Source organism: Microtus ochrogaster, chromosome 2 (genome assembly GCF_000317375.1).
Source record: "Microtus ochrogaster isolate Prairie Vole_2 chromosome 2, MicOch1.0, whole genome shotgun sequence".
Lineage (NCBI taxonomy): Eukaryota > Metazoa > Chordata > Mammalia > Rodentia > Cricetidae > Microtus > Microtus ochrogaster.
Window position 1 is genome coordinate 16,338,420 of NC_022010.1, and position 12,930 is coordinate 16,351,349.

The 12,930-nt window shown below is 46.5% G+C and overlaps 1 protein-coding gene across 2 annotated transcripts in view; it reads left to right on the forward strand.

Moving 5' to 3' along the window:
* Positions 1-2,537: 2,537 nt before the first annotated feature.
* Trafd1 (TRAF-type zinc finger domain containing 1) overlaps positions 2,538-12,930 on the forward strand; it is a 17,031-nt gene continuing 6,638 nt past the window's right edge. The window contains exons 1-6 of one of the 2 annotated variants that reach the window (XM_005344481.3): positions 2,538-2,609; positions 4,035-4,092; positions 9,645-9,780; positions 9,858-9,911; positions 10,524-10,929; positions 11,654-11,860. In XM_005344481.3, coding sequence (XP_005344538.1) covers positions 4,046-4,092; positions 9,645-9,780; positions 9,858-9,911; positions 10,524-10,929; positions 11,654-11,860 — 850 coding nt within the window. In that variant the 5' untranslated portion in view covers positions 2,538-2,609; positions 4,035-4,045. Of the gene's footprint in view, positions 2,610-2,800; positions 3,175-4,034; positions 4,093-9,644; positions 9,781-9,857; positions 9,912-10,523; positions 10,930-11,653; positions 11,861-12,930 lie in introns of those variants that run through there. The other variant, XM_026787317.1, reaches the window with a different exon arrangement.

Genomic DNA, 12,930 nt, shown 5'->3' on the forward strand with positions numbered 1-12,930 from the left:
TCAAGACAGGGTTTCTCTGTAGCTTTGGTGCCTGTCCTGAAACTAGCTCTTGTAGACCAGGCTGGCCTCGAACTCCCAAAGATCCGCCTGCCTCTGCCTCCCGAGTGCTGGGATTAAAGGCGTGGGCCACCACCGCCTGGCGGTGGTGCATGTCTTTAACCCTAGCATTTAGGCAGAATTTTGTGGGATTGGGGCCAGCCTGGTCTATACAGGGAGCTTCAGGACAGCCAGGGTTACACAGTGAGATCCAGGCTCAAAAGAAAACAAATTTGTAGCCAGGTGGTTGTGGTGCACACCTAGCACTTAGGAGGCAAAGGAAAGTGGATTTCTGAGTTCGAGGCCAGCCTGGTCTACATAATGAGTTCTAGGACAGCCAGGGCTGTTACACAGAGAAGTTCTGTCCCGAAAACCCAAAACCCAAACCAAACCAAACCAAACAATAAATAAATAAATTTGCTGCTTGTCAGCGACAAGGAGGGTAACTTTTAATGTCTATCACTAAGCAGCAAAAACAAAACTACCAATTTGAGGAACTAGAGTTAAATAAACCCTGTGAGCACCTGGCTTCTGAAGTGATTCCCAGTTCCAGCTGGGCATCTGGCCAGGGGTCTGAGAATCTCAGCAGTTGCTGGGAAGTCAGAGGGAGAAAGTGAAGGGGCAGGCAGCAAGGACCAGGTGCCTAAACTTCCTGTCAAGGAGAGCCTGGAGCTGAAGTGGGGGTTGGGAGTTGGGGGTAGAAGTAGTGACAGCCTTGGCTAGGGCGGGGCTCCCTCTCTCAGCCTGGCAGAGCCTTGAGCCCAGCTGGGCTGAGAAGGGCAACACAGCACCTCCTCCCCTGGGGCATTATCCAAGTTCCACACTGTCAGTACTGAAGCTGGCAGAGCTCAGACAGATGTTTAGACTATGACATTCAGATTCAGATAATTTGCCACACATGTGGAGACAGAGGGCTATCCACATCTAAATATTATTAATTTGAAATGCTTTTAGTAGCATATGTTTTTTATGACATTTTCACAATGCTACCCTCACTTACCCTCTGTTGTGACCCCCATTCTACTGATCTCTTTTCTTTTCTCTATTAGCCCCCTTCTCCATTCATGTCTTTGTTTTAGACAGAGTCTCTCTATGTAGCCCTGGCTGTCCCGGAACTCCCCGAGATCTATCTGCCTCTACCTCCTGAATGCTGGGAACAAGGTGGGCGTCTCCACGCTGGACTGTTGACTTTTTTGGACAGAGGGTCTCACCATGTAGATCAGGTTAGCCTAGAACTACAGCCATCTTCCTGCCTCAGCCTCCCAAGTGCTGGAATTAAATGTGTTTGCTGTCACAGTGAGTCCCAAACTTTCATTTTTAACAAAGGCAAGCGGTTAAGCTGACCCTGAAGTGGTCAGTCAGCCTTCCCACATCACTGCTGACCTTCCCTTGGAAACTCTGAATCCGAGGGAGCCTCTGAGTCACCTTCCCAGTGAGGACAGTGATTGTTTCCAGGAGACAGGACTGCCATTCTCTTGTTTATTTCTTCTAAATGTATTTATATCTCGTTGGGAACATGTGGGGCATCTGGAACTTTCCTCCATTCCCGATGGGAATGTTAAATGGTGCTGTCACTTTCAGAAACAGTTTGTCAGTTAAAAACAAAAAACAGAAACATGGGTAACCACAGCAGCAAACCCACAGTTCTAATTTCAAATATTTGAGAGAAATAGAAACATATGGCAATCAGCTGGCTGAGGTAGCACAAGCCTGCAAAACCACCACTTGGGAAATGGAGGCCGGAGGATATTGAATGAGGTCAACCTTGGAGCATAGGCAGTTGAGGCCAAAGTGCTGGGATTAAAGGTGTGTGTCTCAGGGTTTTGCTTTTTCTCTTTAACATTTTAAAAATATTTTGCTTTTGTGTGTGTCGGCCTGTCTGTCTGTCTGCCTGCAGAGGACCGAATCATTGGCTATCCTGGAGCTGGACATAGGGGAGGTTGTGAATCACCTGTTGTGGTTGCTGAGATCCGTACTCGGGTCCTCTGTCAGAGCAGCAAGCGCTCTTAACCACGGAGCCACTCTCCCTCTACACAGCTCCAAGTGTGCTCTTTGCAGTTTACACGCCAGGTCAGACTTCGAATTTTCACCTCTGTATCCATGAGGTATGAGATGCTCAGGTGAGGTTTTCCACCAAGGCCTGAGGAGGCTTTGGTCCAGCGCCTACAAGAGGTCTGGCACGAGGAAGTGTTAATGACGAGTGGATGGCAAGTGGGTATTAACGGCCCATGACAAGGCACAAACGCCACCCCCGTCTTACTGGGCACATTGGATCGGGAATGTTGGCCCAGTATCATTCAATCAGTGCCTGAGTCCACAAAGGCCTCCGCTTTCCTAGGTGAGGGGGTCGGGAAGTACAGACCACGCCCCCTTGTTTCCGTGAGCCAATGGGAATGAGGAGGTGGGCCAGAGGGAGCGGCAGCACTGCCGACCAATGGGCGTCCGGTATTGCCCCGCGGCCGTCCAATGGGCGCGCTCCTCGGTGACGGTGGGAAGCAGCCCCGTGGCTGGGCCGTTGTTGGCGCGGGGCGGCCGAGGCGTCTGTGGCGGCGGCGTTCCCGCTGGGCTCCGAGGTGAACGTGGGCGGCGGGGTGGGGCGGGGCGGGTGGCAGCGGCGGTGGCCGAGGCTCGCGGCGGGAGGTGGAGGTCGGGCCGGCTCCAACCGCTCCGACCCGCGGAGAGCAGAACGGCTGCTCCCCGAGGCGCGGTCTTGGCGTGTGGCCGGGCCTTGCCTTCGCCTCTCCGGGCCTCCCGCCCGCAGAGCCTTCCCTGCGGTCGTTAGAGGTCCGTCCGCCCCGCAGCCCGCTTTGTCTGCGAGCTTTCCCTTAGACACTCACCTTAGGTTACCTCGATTCATTTGCTTGTTTTCTGGGCTCTGCGACATTGGACTCTTTAATTCGTTAATAGTTTCAGGTTGCCAGGCCACCGAGAATGGCAGGTGGCTTGACAATGCCCAGATCAGCCTGGCGCCCTGTTAGCAGTCAGTACCTAAATCTGTTTCTGTGTCACGGGAAGGAGTAATGTAAACATTGACGCTGCAGTTGACAGGGCTTCGCCTTCTGTACGGAAAACGAGAGAAAAGACTTTGCCTGGCATGCCCGGGTGGGAGAGCCTCAAACTTGACAGAGAAAAACCATGGTAGGCCCCATCTCAGTTAAGTAGGCAGCTTCACTAGTCATCCTGTTACTTTTGATGTAATGTACCAACATGAGTTCTCTGCTGCCTTTTTTTTCCCGGTTGTGTTTTATATGAAATAGGATCTAATGCATCCCAGGTTGACTTTGAACTTACTAACTTACTATGTTGCCAAGAAGGTTTTGAACTTCTGATTCTTCTGCCTCCATATATCCCTAGTGGTAATATTACAGGCATGTACCATCATGCCCAGTTTGATGGCTGGTCAGGGAACACAGGGCCCTCCCTGTACCACCTGAGCCCCAGCCAAGGCTCATCACAGCAATGATACTCCTGCCAAAAGTGTATAGCATGAATTTAGTCCCAAGAAAACATCAGACAAACCCAGACTGAAGGATTTTCTACAAAATAACTAGCCGGTAGCTAGGAACTACTCTTAACTGCTAGTGACTAGCAAGCTGTGATTCAGGTACTAATTAGCTGAATAAGCAATGAGAGGAAAAAACTAGAGGGCTTTCAAATCGGAGGAGCAACATCTAAGTGCTTTATTGTTTCAGGGCTGAACCAGAAAAGGAGACTGGTGGTCTCACTGACATTTGAATAAAGTCTATAGATCAGTTACAGTTATTTTTAAAATTAATATTAGGACTTAAGAATGTTAACTTTTACTGCAGTTGGGTGAAGGCCATAAGAGAATTATTTTTATTTTAAGCTTTTTTTGCAACATTTTGTAAGTCTCATTTTTTTTAATTGGAAATTTAAAAACCAGTGGAAAGGAATGCCCCGAGTGTTTATTCTTTTGCATGTCATCCCTGAAGCAGAAATGAAACAGAAAGTGACATCTCTTCCTTTGCACTTTCCAGGAAGAGCTAAGATGGCTGAGTTTCCAGATGACCAGGCTGCTCGGCTGTGTGACAACTGGTAAGACATGAGGCCATGCCATCTCTGTAAAGACTTGGGTGTTTTATTTGCAGGTTGTGACGGGTGTGTGTGTGTGTGTGTGTGTGTGTGTGTGTGTGTGTGTGTGACCGTAAACTGTGCAAGTCATTGGAACTAGAGCCTTTTAACCATTTGGGAAAATTGCTTGTTTAGAACTTGGTAGGAAGGTTTCCTGGGTAGAATAAGGATTGGAATGGATCAAGCTGGGGCTTGGGACTCTGTCCTGCTTTTAATGGATGACTTATCAAGAAAAGACTCGGACTGGAGAGACGGCTAAGTGGTTAGAGCACTGTTTATTCTTCTAGAGGACCTGGGTTTGGTTACCAGAACCCAGTCAATGATGGCTCACAACCATCTGAAACTCCAGTCACAGAAGATCCAATGGCTCTGGCCTCTCTGGTCAACAGGCACATGCAGGCAGGCAAAACACCTATATATAGAATAAAATAAATAAAATTTTTTAAAAAAATACTGGAGATGGGTGGGGTGGCACATACCTAATTCCAGCACTCTGGAGGCAGAGGCAGAAAAATCTTTGTGAGTTCGAGGCCAGCTTGGTCTACCGCATGCTATATAGGGAGCCCCTTCTCCAAAGACAAAACAAACAAAACAAAAAAAACAACAATAAAAATCCTTACTCACTCTTCACCTTTTTTGGAGGTGGTGGTAGGAATTGTATGCAGGCTTGTGCGTGGTAGGCAGGCTCTGTCACTGAGCTACCTTCTGTCCCTGCAGTCTTTATTCACATATAATAAGCGAACTTGATTTTTTTTTTTTGTTTACAAAAGTAGATATTTTGCTTCTATTTATTCATTTTTGAGATGGTCTCACTGGCTGGCCTGGAACTCTTTGCAGAACAGATGGCATTAAACTCAGAGATCCACCTGCCTCTCCCAGTGTGAAAGGAAGGAGTTCCCCGAGTGGTCCCAGGGTTGTCTTCAGGTGCTTGGGACAGTCTTTGTGAACTGGCTCTATGTGTAGTGATGGAAAAGTTAGCTAAGCAGATCAGGATAAACTTTTTCTTTTCTTTTAGTTGTGGGATGTTTGGAGGCAGGGTCTTGGTATTTAGCCCAGGCTGGCCTGGTATTGGATATGTAACCTCCAGAGCTCTGGGATGACAAGTATGAGTTACACGCTGGGCTTTTCTTTTTGAGATGGTTCATGTAGCACAGGCTAGTTTCAAAGACAGCGAATAGTCAAAAATGACCTAAATCACAGACCTTCAATCTTTACTTTCCAAGCACTGGGTCTGGAGGTATGAACTTCCTACTGTTCATAGCTACAGCATGACTTTGTCCAGTACTGGGAGCAGACTCAGGGCTTCTCAGGAAGCAGACCACCCGAGGACTGGGATTAAAGGATAAGCCACCATGCCTCCTTACCACCACCTCCTTTTCCCCCACTTTGAGTGCAGGGGATTAAACCTGGGGCATGTGCTAGCATGGTGGCAGGAAACCAATTCCTAAGGCAGCCATGTTTAATTGTTTTTTGTTTTTTGTTTTGGTTTTTCGAGACAGGGTTTCTCTGCGGCTTTGGAGCCTGTCCTGGAACTAGCTCTGTAGACCAGGCTGGTCTCGAACTCACAGAGATCCGCCTGCCTCTGCCTCCCGAGAGGATTTTCATGTTTTAATCCAAGTGTTGAAAGAGAAACCTAAAAAAACCCATAGATTTGCTGGGTGGTGCAGATGCATGCCTTTAATTCCAGCACTTGGGAGACAGAGACAGGTGGATCTCTGAGTTCAAAGTCAGCCTGGTCTACAGAGTGAGTTCCAGGACAGTCAAGACTGTTACACAGTAAAATCTGTCTCACCTCCCACCCCCCAAAAGAGAATTTGCCGTGTCAAGCCAAGTGATGGCAGCGCACATCTTTATCCCACACTTGAGAGGCAAAGGCAGGTAGATCTCTGAGTTCGAGGCCAGCCTGGTCTACAGAGTGAGTTCCAGGACAGCCAAGGTTACACAGAGAAACACTGTCTTGAAAAATCAACAACAACAATAAAACAAACACCCCAATCAACCAAACTAAACCCCCAAACCATATATTTTGTATGTGAGTAAGAGGGTATATGAATGCTGCTGCTACTGTGGTTCAGAGGACATCTTGCCAGACTCGGTTCTTTATTTCCATCATGCGGTGCCTTTGCCTGTTGGAATGAGTAGTATGCAGGGAGGCAAGAGTAGTTGCTTCCTCCTGTGGTTTTCTCAAGAATTTTCCTTCCTCCTTTGAGATAAGGTTTGTTTTGTTGTGTGTCCCCAGAATAGCTTTGTTTGACTTTGGTTTGTAGCCTACTAGTTCCAACTCTTGATCTTCTTGCCTTAGCTCCTGAGTGCTGGGTTATGGGAATGCATCACTGCTCCGGACTCCATTCATACACACACTTAAGATTTGTTTATGTGTGTGAGTGGTTTGTCTGCATATATGTATGTGCATCATGTGTGTGCCTCATGCCTATGGTGATCAGAAGAGGGCGCTGGGTCCCCTTAGGCTAGAGTTATGGGTAGTAGTGAGCCACCTTGTAGTTCTGGGAACTGACTCCAGATTCTCCGTAAGAGCTGTGAGTGCTCTTATCCTCCAAGCCATCTTCCCACACTTTGCACTAATACTCCTACTGAAAACTAATGAAGAAAGAACTTTTTATTCTTTTTGTGTACATGTGTAGTGGGCATCTTGCCATTTCACAAGCCCCAAATCTGACTGTCTCTGCCATGATACCTGGCTTTTACATGTGTCTGGGAATCTAAACTCAAGTGTGCTGGCACAGCAAGCATTTTATCCACTGAGTGGAACTGCAATGTGGTGTGCCTGTTCACTTACCACATGGCAGTGGGAGGTGCTGGTGGAGGAGTCTGCTCTGCTCTGCTGCTGGCCCTGCCCTCATGGGTGGAGGGCGCATTTTAGAGAGTGGCTTTCTACTGGTATTCCCTCTTTGCCATTGTAGACTCTCCATGCATCATTTGCATGCCTGTAAGTCAGTGGCTTTGTCATCATTGGCATGGATAAAGTAAGAAAATGTGACTTGAGAAGCAAAATGACATTTGGCTGAGACATCCTGATTTTCAGTCTGTTCTAATTTGAAGGAGTCTAAGGCCTGGGACAGTGTATAAATAACTGTGCTAAGGGAGTTCAAACAGCACAAGGGAGAAGCTAGTGAAAACAAGGTTACCCAGAGCAGAGCAACTTAAAGATGAAAAGCAGCTTAGCACGGCAGACTGACCTAGCCCACGCCTGCTGGCCAGCCTGAGGAACTGTTTACATTGCAGCTTTTGAAAGCTGTAGAGATAGCTTAGTGGTTAGAGCATGCACCACTCCAGCAGAGGACCTGAGTTCAGTTCCCAACACTGACATCTTGTGGTTTACAATCACCTATAATTCCTTTAGGGGAATCAGATGCCTCTGTCCACATGGACACCTGCCCTTATGTGCACATACCCATACATACATGCATGTCAAAAATAATGAAGCTAAATCTCTTTTTAAAAGTTGGTTTTCAAATACATAGCTGGGTGTGGTGGCATACGCCTTTAATCCCTGTTCTCCAGAGGCAGAGGTCAGAGGATCTCTGTCAGTTTGAGCCCAGCATGGTCTATAGAGCAAGTTCCAGGACAGCCAGGACTGTTAGACAGAGAAACACTATTTTGAAAAACAAACCAACCAAATGAAAAAAGGTTGGTTTTGGTTTTAGGTTGGGTAGATGGTTCAATGATTAATAGTGCTCTTGTTTGTTTTCGAGACAGGGTTTTTCTATAGCTTTGGAACCTGTCCTGGCACTAGCTCTTGTAGACCAGGCTGGCCTCGAACTCATAGAGATCCGCCTGCCTCTGCCTCCCAAGTGCTGGGATTAAAAGCGTGCACCACCACCGCCCAGTGATTAATAGTAGTGCTTTTACAGAGATTCAGTTCCCACATTGTGGCTCCCAAGCTGTCTGTTCCGAGGGATCTGATGCCATCTTCTGGCTTCTATGGGCACCAGACATGTACATGGAACACATATATACATGCAGGCATAACACCCATATACACAAACTAAATATACTGAATATAAAACCATGTTGGTCTTTAGCCAGGTATGGTGGCATATACCTTTGATTCCAGTACCTGGAAGAAAGAGGCAGGTGGATCTCTCGTATGTTAGAGGATAACCTGGTCTACATAGATCCTGTTTTCAAAACAAAACCAACCTTCCAATCAAACAAGAAAACATTTGGTCTTTGAAGTTTTCTGTCATCTCTTTCTGACTCCCATTCCCCACCCTTTCATTTTCAACATTGGGTTTCTCTGTGTGGCCCTGGCTATCCTGAATCGAAGTCACTCTCTAGACAATGCTGGCCTCAAACTCAAATCTACCTGTCTGGCTCCTATATTGTGTGCCACCATGCCTGTCTTTCTGTCATCCCAGCACATGTTCTGAGCAAGCAGATATCTGAGTTTGAGGTCAGGACGTCCAGGACCACACAGAGAAACCCTATCTCGAAATACCAAAAATAAATGAGTAAATAACTAAAGGAAGGGATAAGGTATTCCTCAGCATCAACATTGCATTGGACACAACTAGGCAGTTAGTAGAAAAGTTTGTTGTGATTGGAAATCCTTTCTTCCTAAATGTTGTCTAGTATATTTTGTTTTTAATTTGTATGTGTGCACATGCACATGCATGCCACACTGCATTGAAGGCCAAAGGACAGCCTTTTGGAATCAGTTCTCTCTCCAACCGCCATCCCTTTAGGATTACATTTAGGTTGCTAGGCTTGGCAACAAGTACTTTGGTTCACTGAACCATCTCACCAGCCCCTGAAATTGTTTGTGGTTACCTCTTTTCTTTTTTCTTTTTTTCTTTTTTTTTTGGTTTTTCGAGACAGGGTTTCTCTGTGGCTTTGGAGCCTGTCCTGGAACTAGCTCTGTAGACCAGGCTGGTCTCGAACTCACAGAGATCCGCCTGCCTCTGCCTCCCGAGTGCTGGGATTAAAGGCGTGCGCCACCATCGCCCGGCTTACCTCTTTTCTTATGGCATCTGATATTCCAGGACATGGGAATATCAGGGTTCGAAGGCTCCCTGAACCTGAGAGGCTAAGGAAGGAGGTGCAGGCCAACCAGAGCTATAATAGCAACACCCTGTCTTAAAAGTAAAACAGCAAATAAGCAAACAAGACAGAAATAAAAAATTGTTAGTCAGGCAAGGTAGTTAACACCTTCATTCCAGCACTCAGTAAGCTAGGGCAGGAAGATTGCTACGAATTTGAGGACGTCTGTGTTCCAGTGTGAGAATCTGTCTCAAAAACAAGTGGGGCATGGTGATCCACACCTATAATCTCACCTGGGAGGTAGAGAAAGCAAGATCAAGGTCTTTCCTGCATAGTGACTTGAGGCCAACCTGGGCTACATGAGATCCTGTGTGAAAAGACAAGCATAAAACCAAAATGTTAATGGAGACGAAGACCTGTAGAATGGGTGCTCATGTGATAATCACTCTTTGAGAAAAGTCATTGATCAGTTAGTAATGTTTGCCTTTTTTTTTTTTTTTTGCTTATTTCTGTAGCAAAAAGGAAATTCCTGTGTTTAATTTTACCATCCATGAAATCCACTGTCAAAGGAACATTGGTGTGTGCCCTGTCTGCAAGGAACCATTCCCCAAATCTGACATGGATATTCACATGGCCACAGAGCACTGTCAGGTGAATTGCCCATTCCCTGATACGTAATAGGAAAATATGTTGTTACAGAGACACTTGATTGACTCTTTTTATCCTAGGTGACATGCAAATGTAACAAGAAGTTGGAGAAGAGGCACTTACAGCAGCATACGGTTAGTCTCACCCTGGGAAGAAGGACTTCTGGGGCCAAGCCTGGTGAGATCAGAGCCACGAGCAGTAAGAAAGCCAATACACAGCCTGTTTTCCACCCACTCTCATGCAGACCCAGGCTCAAGGCCCATTTGAAGCTTTGGCTGACTCCTGCCAGATGGGACTACCTAGCTCTTGTACTCCCTTCCTTTGGAATTTTGTTCTTTCTCCTTTGGAACCATGTCTGTCTGTCCAGTGAGGTTTACCTGTTGATGCCTTCCTGGGACATATGAAACCAAGTCTGTGACTTATCCTATATGTTGAAAGCTGGCTTTTCCTTTTATTTTAAATTACTTTTAGTTAGTGTGTGTATGTGCTGTCTGTGTGCCACAGTGCAAATGTGGAGGTCAGGACAACTTGTAGGAGTCAGTTCTTCTTCTACCATGTAGGTTCTGGACTTCAAACTCAAGCTGTCAGCTTTGGAGGCAAGCACTTTCACTTGCAAAACCATCGAACAGGCCCCACAGGTCATAATTCTTAGAAAGCATAGCATTCTAGCCAGAGTCGGAGTTTTCTTGCCCTGTGCTGAACTCCAGCCTCTCTGTGTATAAGCACCTTTCCACCTTGCCTTGCAGGAGACTGAGTGTCCTCTGCGACTTGCTGTCTGTCAGCACTGTGATCTGGAGCTTTCTGTTCTTAAGCTAAAGGAGCATGAAGATTACTGTGGCGCCCGGACAGAGCTGTGTGGCAGTTGTGGGCGCAATGTGCTTGTGAAAGAGCTGAAGACCCACCCTGAAGTCTGTGGGAGAGTGGAGGAGGAAAAGAGAAATGAGGCTGCCATCCCTCCTGATGCCTATGATGAGTCTTGGAGTCAGGATGGAATCTGGATTGCATCCCAGCTCCTCAGACAAATTGAGGCCCTGGACCCTCCCATGAGACTCCCTGGAAGGCCCCTGAGAGCCTTTGAGTCGGACCCTTTCCACAGTAGGACTGTCAGCCAGAGGAACACGACAGCCCATTTTCCAGTTCAGAATAATCTGGGTGAGTTGTATTTTGCCTTAGGAAATGAGAGTAAGGCCACAACCCTAGGACAAAAGGGCAACAGGACTTTGGAGCCAATAGATCTTGATACTAGAAACAGAGGACACTCACTGGGAAGGATGCTAGACTTGCCTGTAGAGCAGGAATGATGGAACCTTGTGGTATGCTGTTGCTGTTAGGATTGATGGTGCTAGGCCTGACAGTGTCCATAGTCCCCGAGGCACCTGCAGAATGCTCTCAGATTCTTAATGGCTCACAGGCACAGGGAAAGGTCAGACTCAGGTTGTCCACACAGCCTGAGTCTGCTTACTCATAGCACAGATAAGACATGCACAGGGCTGGAGAGATAGCTCAGTGGTTAAGAGCACCGGCTGCTCTTCCAGAGGTCATGAGTTCAATTCCCAGCAACCACACAGTGGCTCACAACCATCTGTAATGAGATCTGGTGCCCTCTTCTAGTGTGTGGGCATACATGGAGGCAGAATGTTGTATACACAATAAATAAATAAATAAATTAAAAAAAAGACATGCGCAGTCAGTAATACTGTTGACTAGTCATTTATTTATGATCCCAATGGACTGTTGTCTCTCGGCAGGTTCAGAGTCCATGACAGCAGAGGGTTCAGGTTGCTAGTGAGGTTGGCAAGTTTCTGTTAATCCTGACAGCTTGTCAGACATGGATGGTGGCAATCTCTAATGTGCTAATGAGTTGTTTTCTTCCCAGTTGAAGAACAAGAAAGGCAGGAAAGGAATAGAAGTCAGCAGTCGCCAAGAGAGAGTGCTGAAAATAATGCACACTTGGACTTCATGTTGGCCCTGAGTCTGCAGAATGAGGGACAGGCCTCCAGCATGGCAGAACAGGGCTACTGGGGGTCTGTGCCTGAGGCAGATCCAGTACATGGTGGATCTACTTCTCTAGGTGATATAAAGGGTAAGTTTGCTTATTTTGCATAGACTCTACAATATTTTACGTTTTTTAAATTTTTATGAGTGTTTTGCCTGTTTGTATGTATATGCACCATCTGCACTTAGTGCCTCAGGAAGCAGAAGCACCTAGAACTGGAGCTGCATTGGTGGTGAACCACCACTCAGGTGCCAGGAAGAGAACCGGGTCCTCTGTAAGAACAGCAAGGGCTCTCAACCACTGAGCAGTCTCTCCAGCCCCTCCTGTCACCACAATTTTTGTTAGTTTTACATTATATAACTCATGAATAATTGAAATACTGGGTTGTGAGATGGCTCATTGGTTAGAGGTGCTTTTTGCCAAGACCAGCAATTCTGGGTTTGGAACCAACTCCCATAGTTGCTCTTTGACACTACATGAGCCCCATGGCATAATTGTGCCATCTCCCACTACAAACAAAAATTTTAACTAAATAAAGGTTTATTAGCATACACTTTTAATCCCAGCACTTGGGAGGTAGAGTAGGCAAATCTCTGTGAATTCCAAGCTTGAGCTGTATCGCAAGAATCTGTCTCAAAAATATAGATTGTATTTATTGTTTTTGTTTGTTTGTTTTTAGTTTTTCAAGACAGGGTTTCTCTGTGTAGTCTGGCTGTCCTCGAACTCACAGAGATCTGCCTGCTTCTGCTTCCTGGGTGCTGGGATTAAAGGTGTGCACCACCACCGCCTAGCTGAAAATACAAGTGTTTAATGAGATAGTCTTTGTATTATTTTTGCCTCCCTACCCCTCTTCTTTTTTTGTTTTTGTATTTTTTGGCGGGGTTTTGTGTTTGTTTGTTTTTGGTTTTTCGAGGCAGTGTTTCTCTGTAACTTTGGAGCCTGACCTGGAACTAGTTCTTGTAGATCAGGCTGGCCTCAAACTCAGAGATCTACCTGCCTGTGCCTCCCAAGAACCACCCCTATTCTGAACCGTTCTCAGAACAGTCAGTGAACCCCAAAAGCTCATTATCTGTGCTCTGTTCTCTACACTTACCTCAATATATTCCCCTTGAGCTCTCTTATCCAAACATGTACTTCTTTTTTTTTTTTTTTTTTTT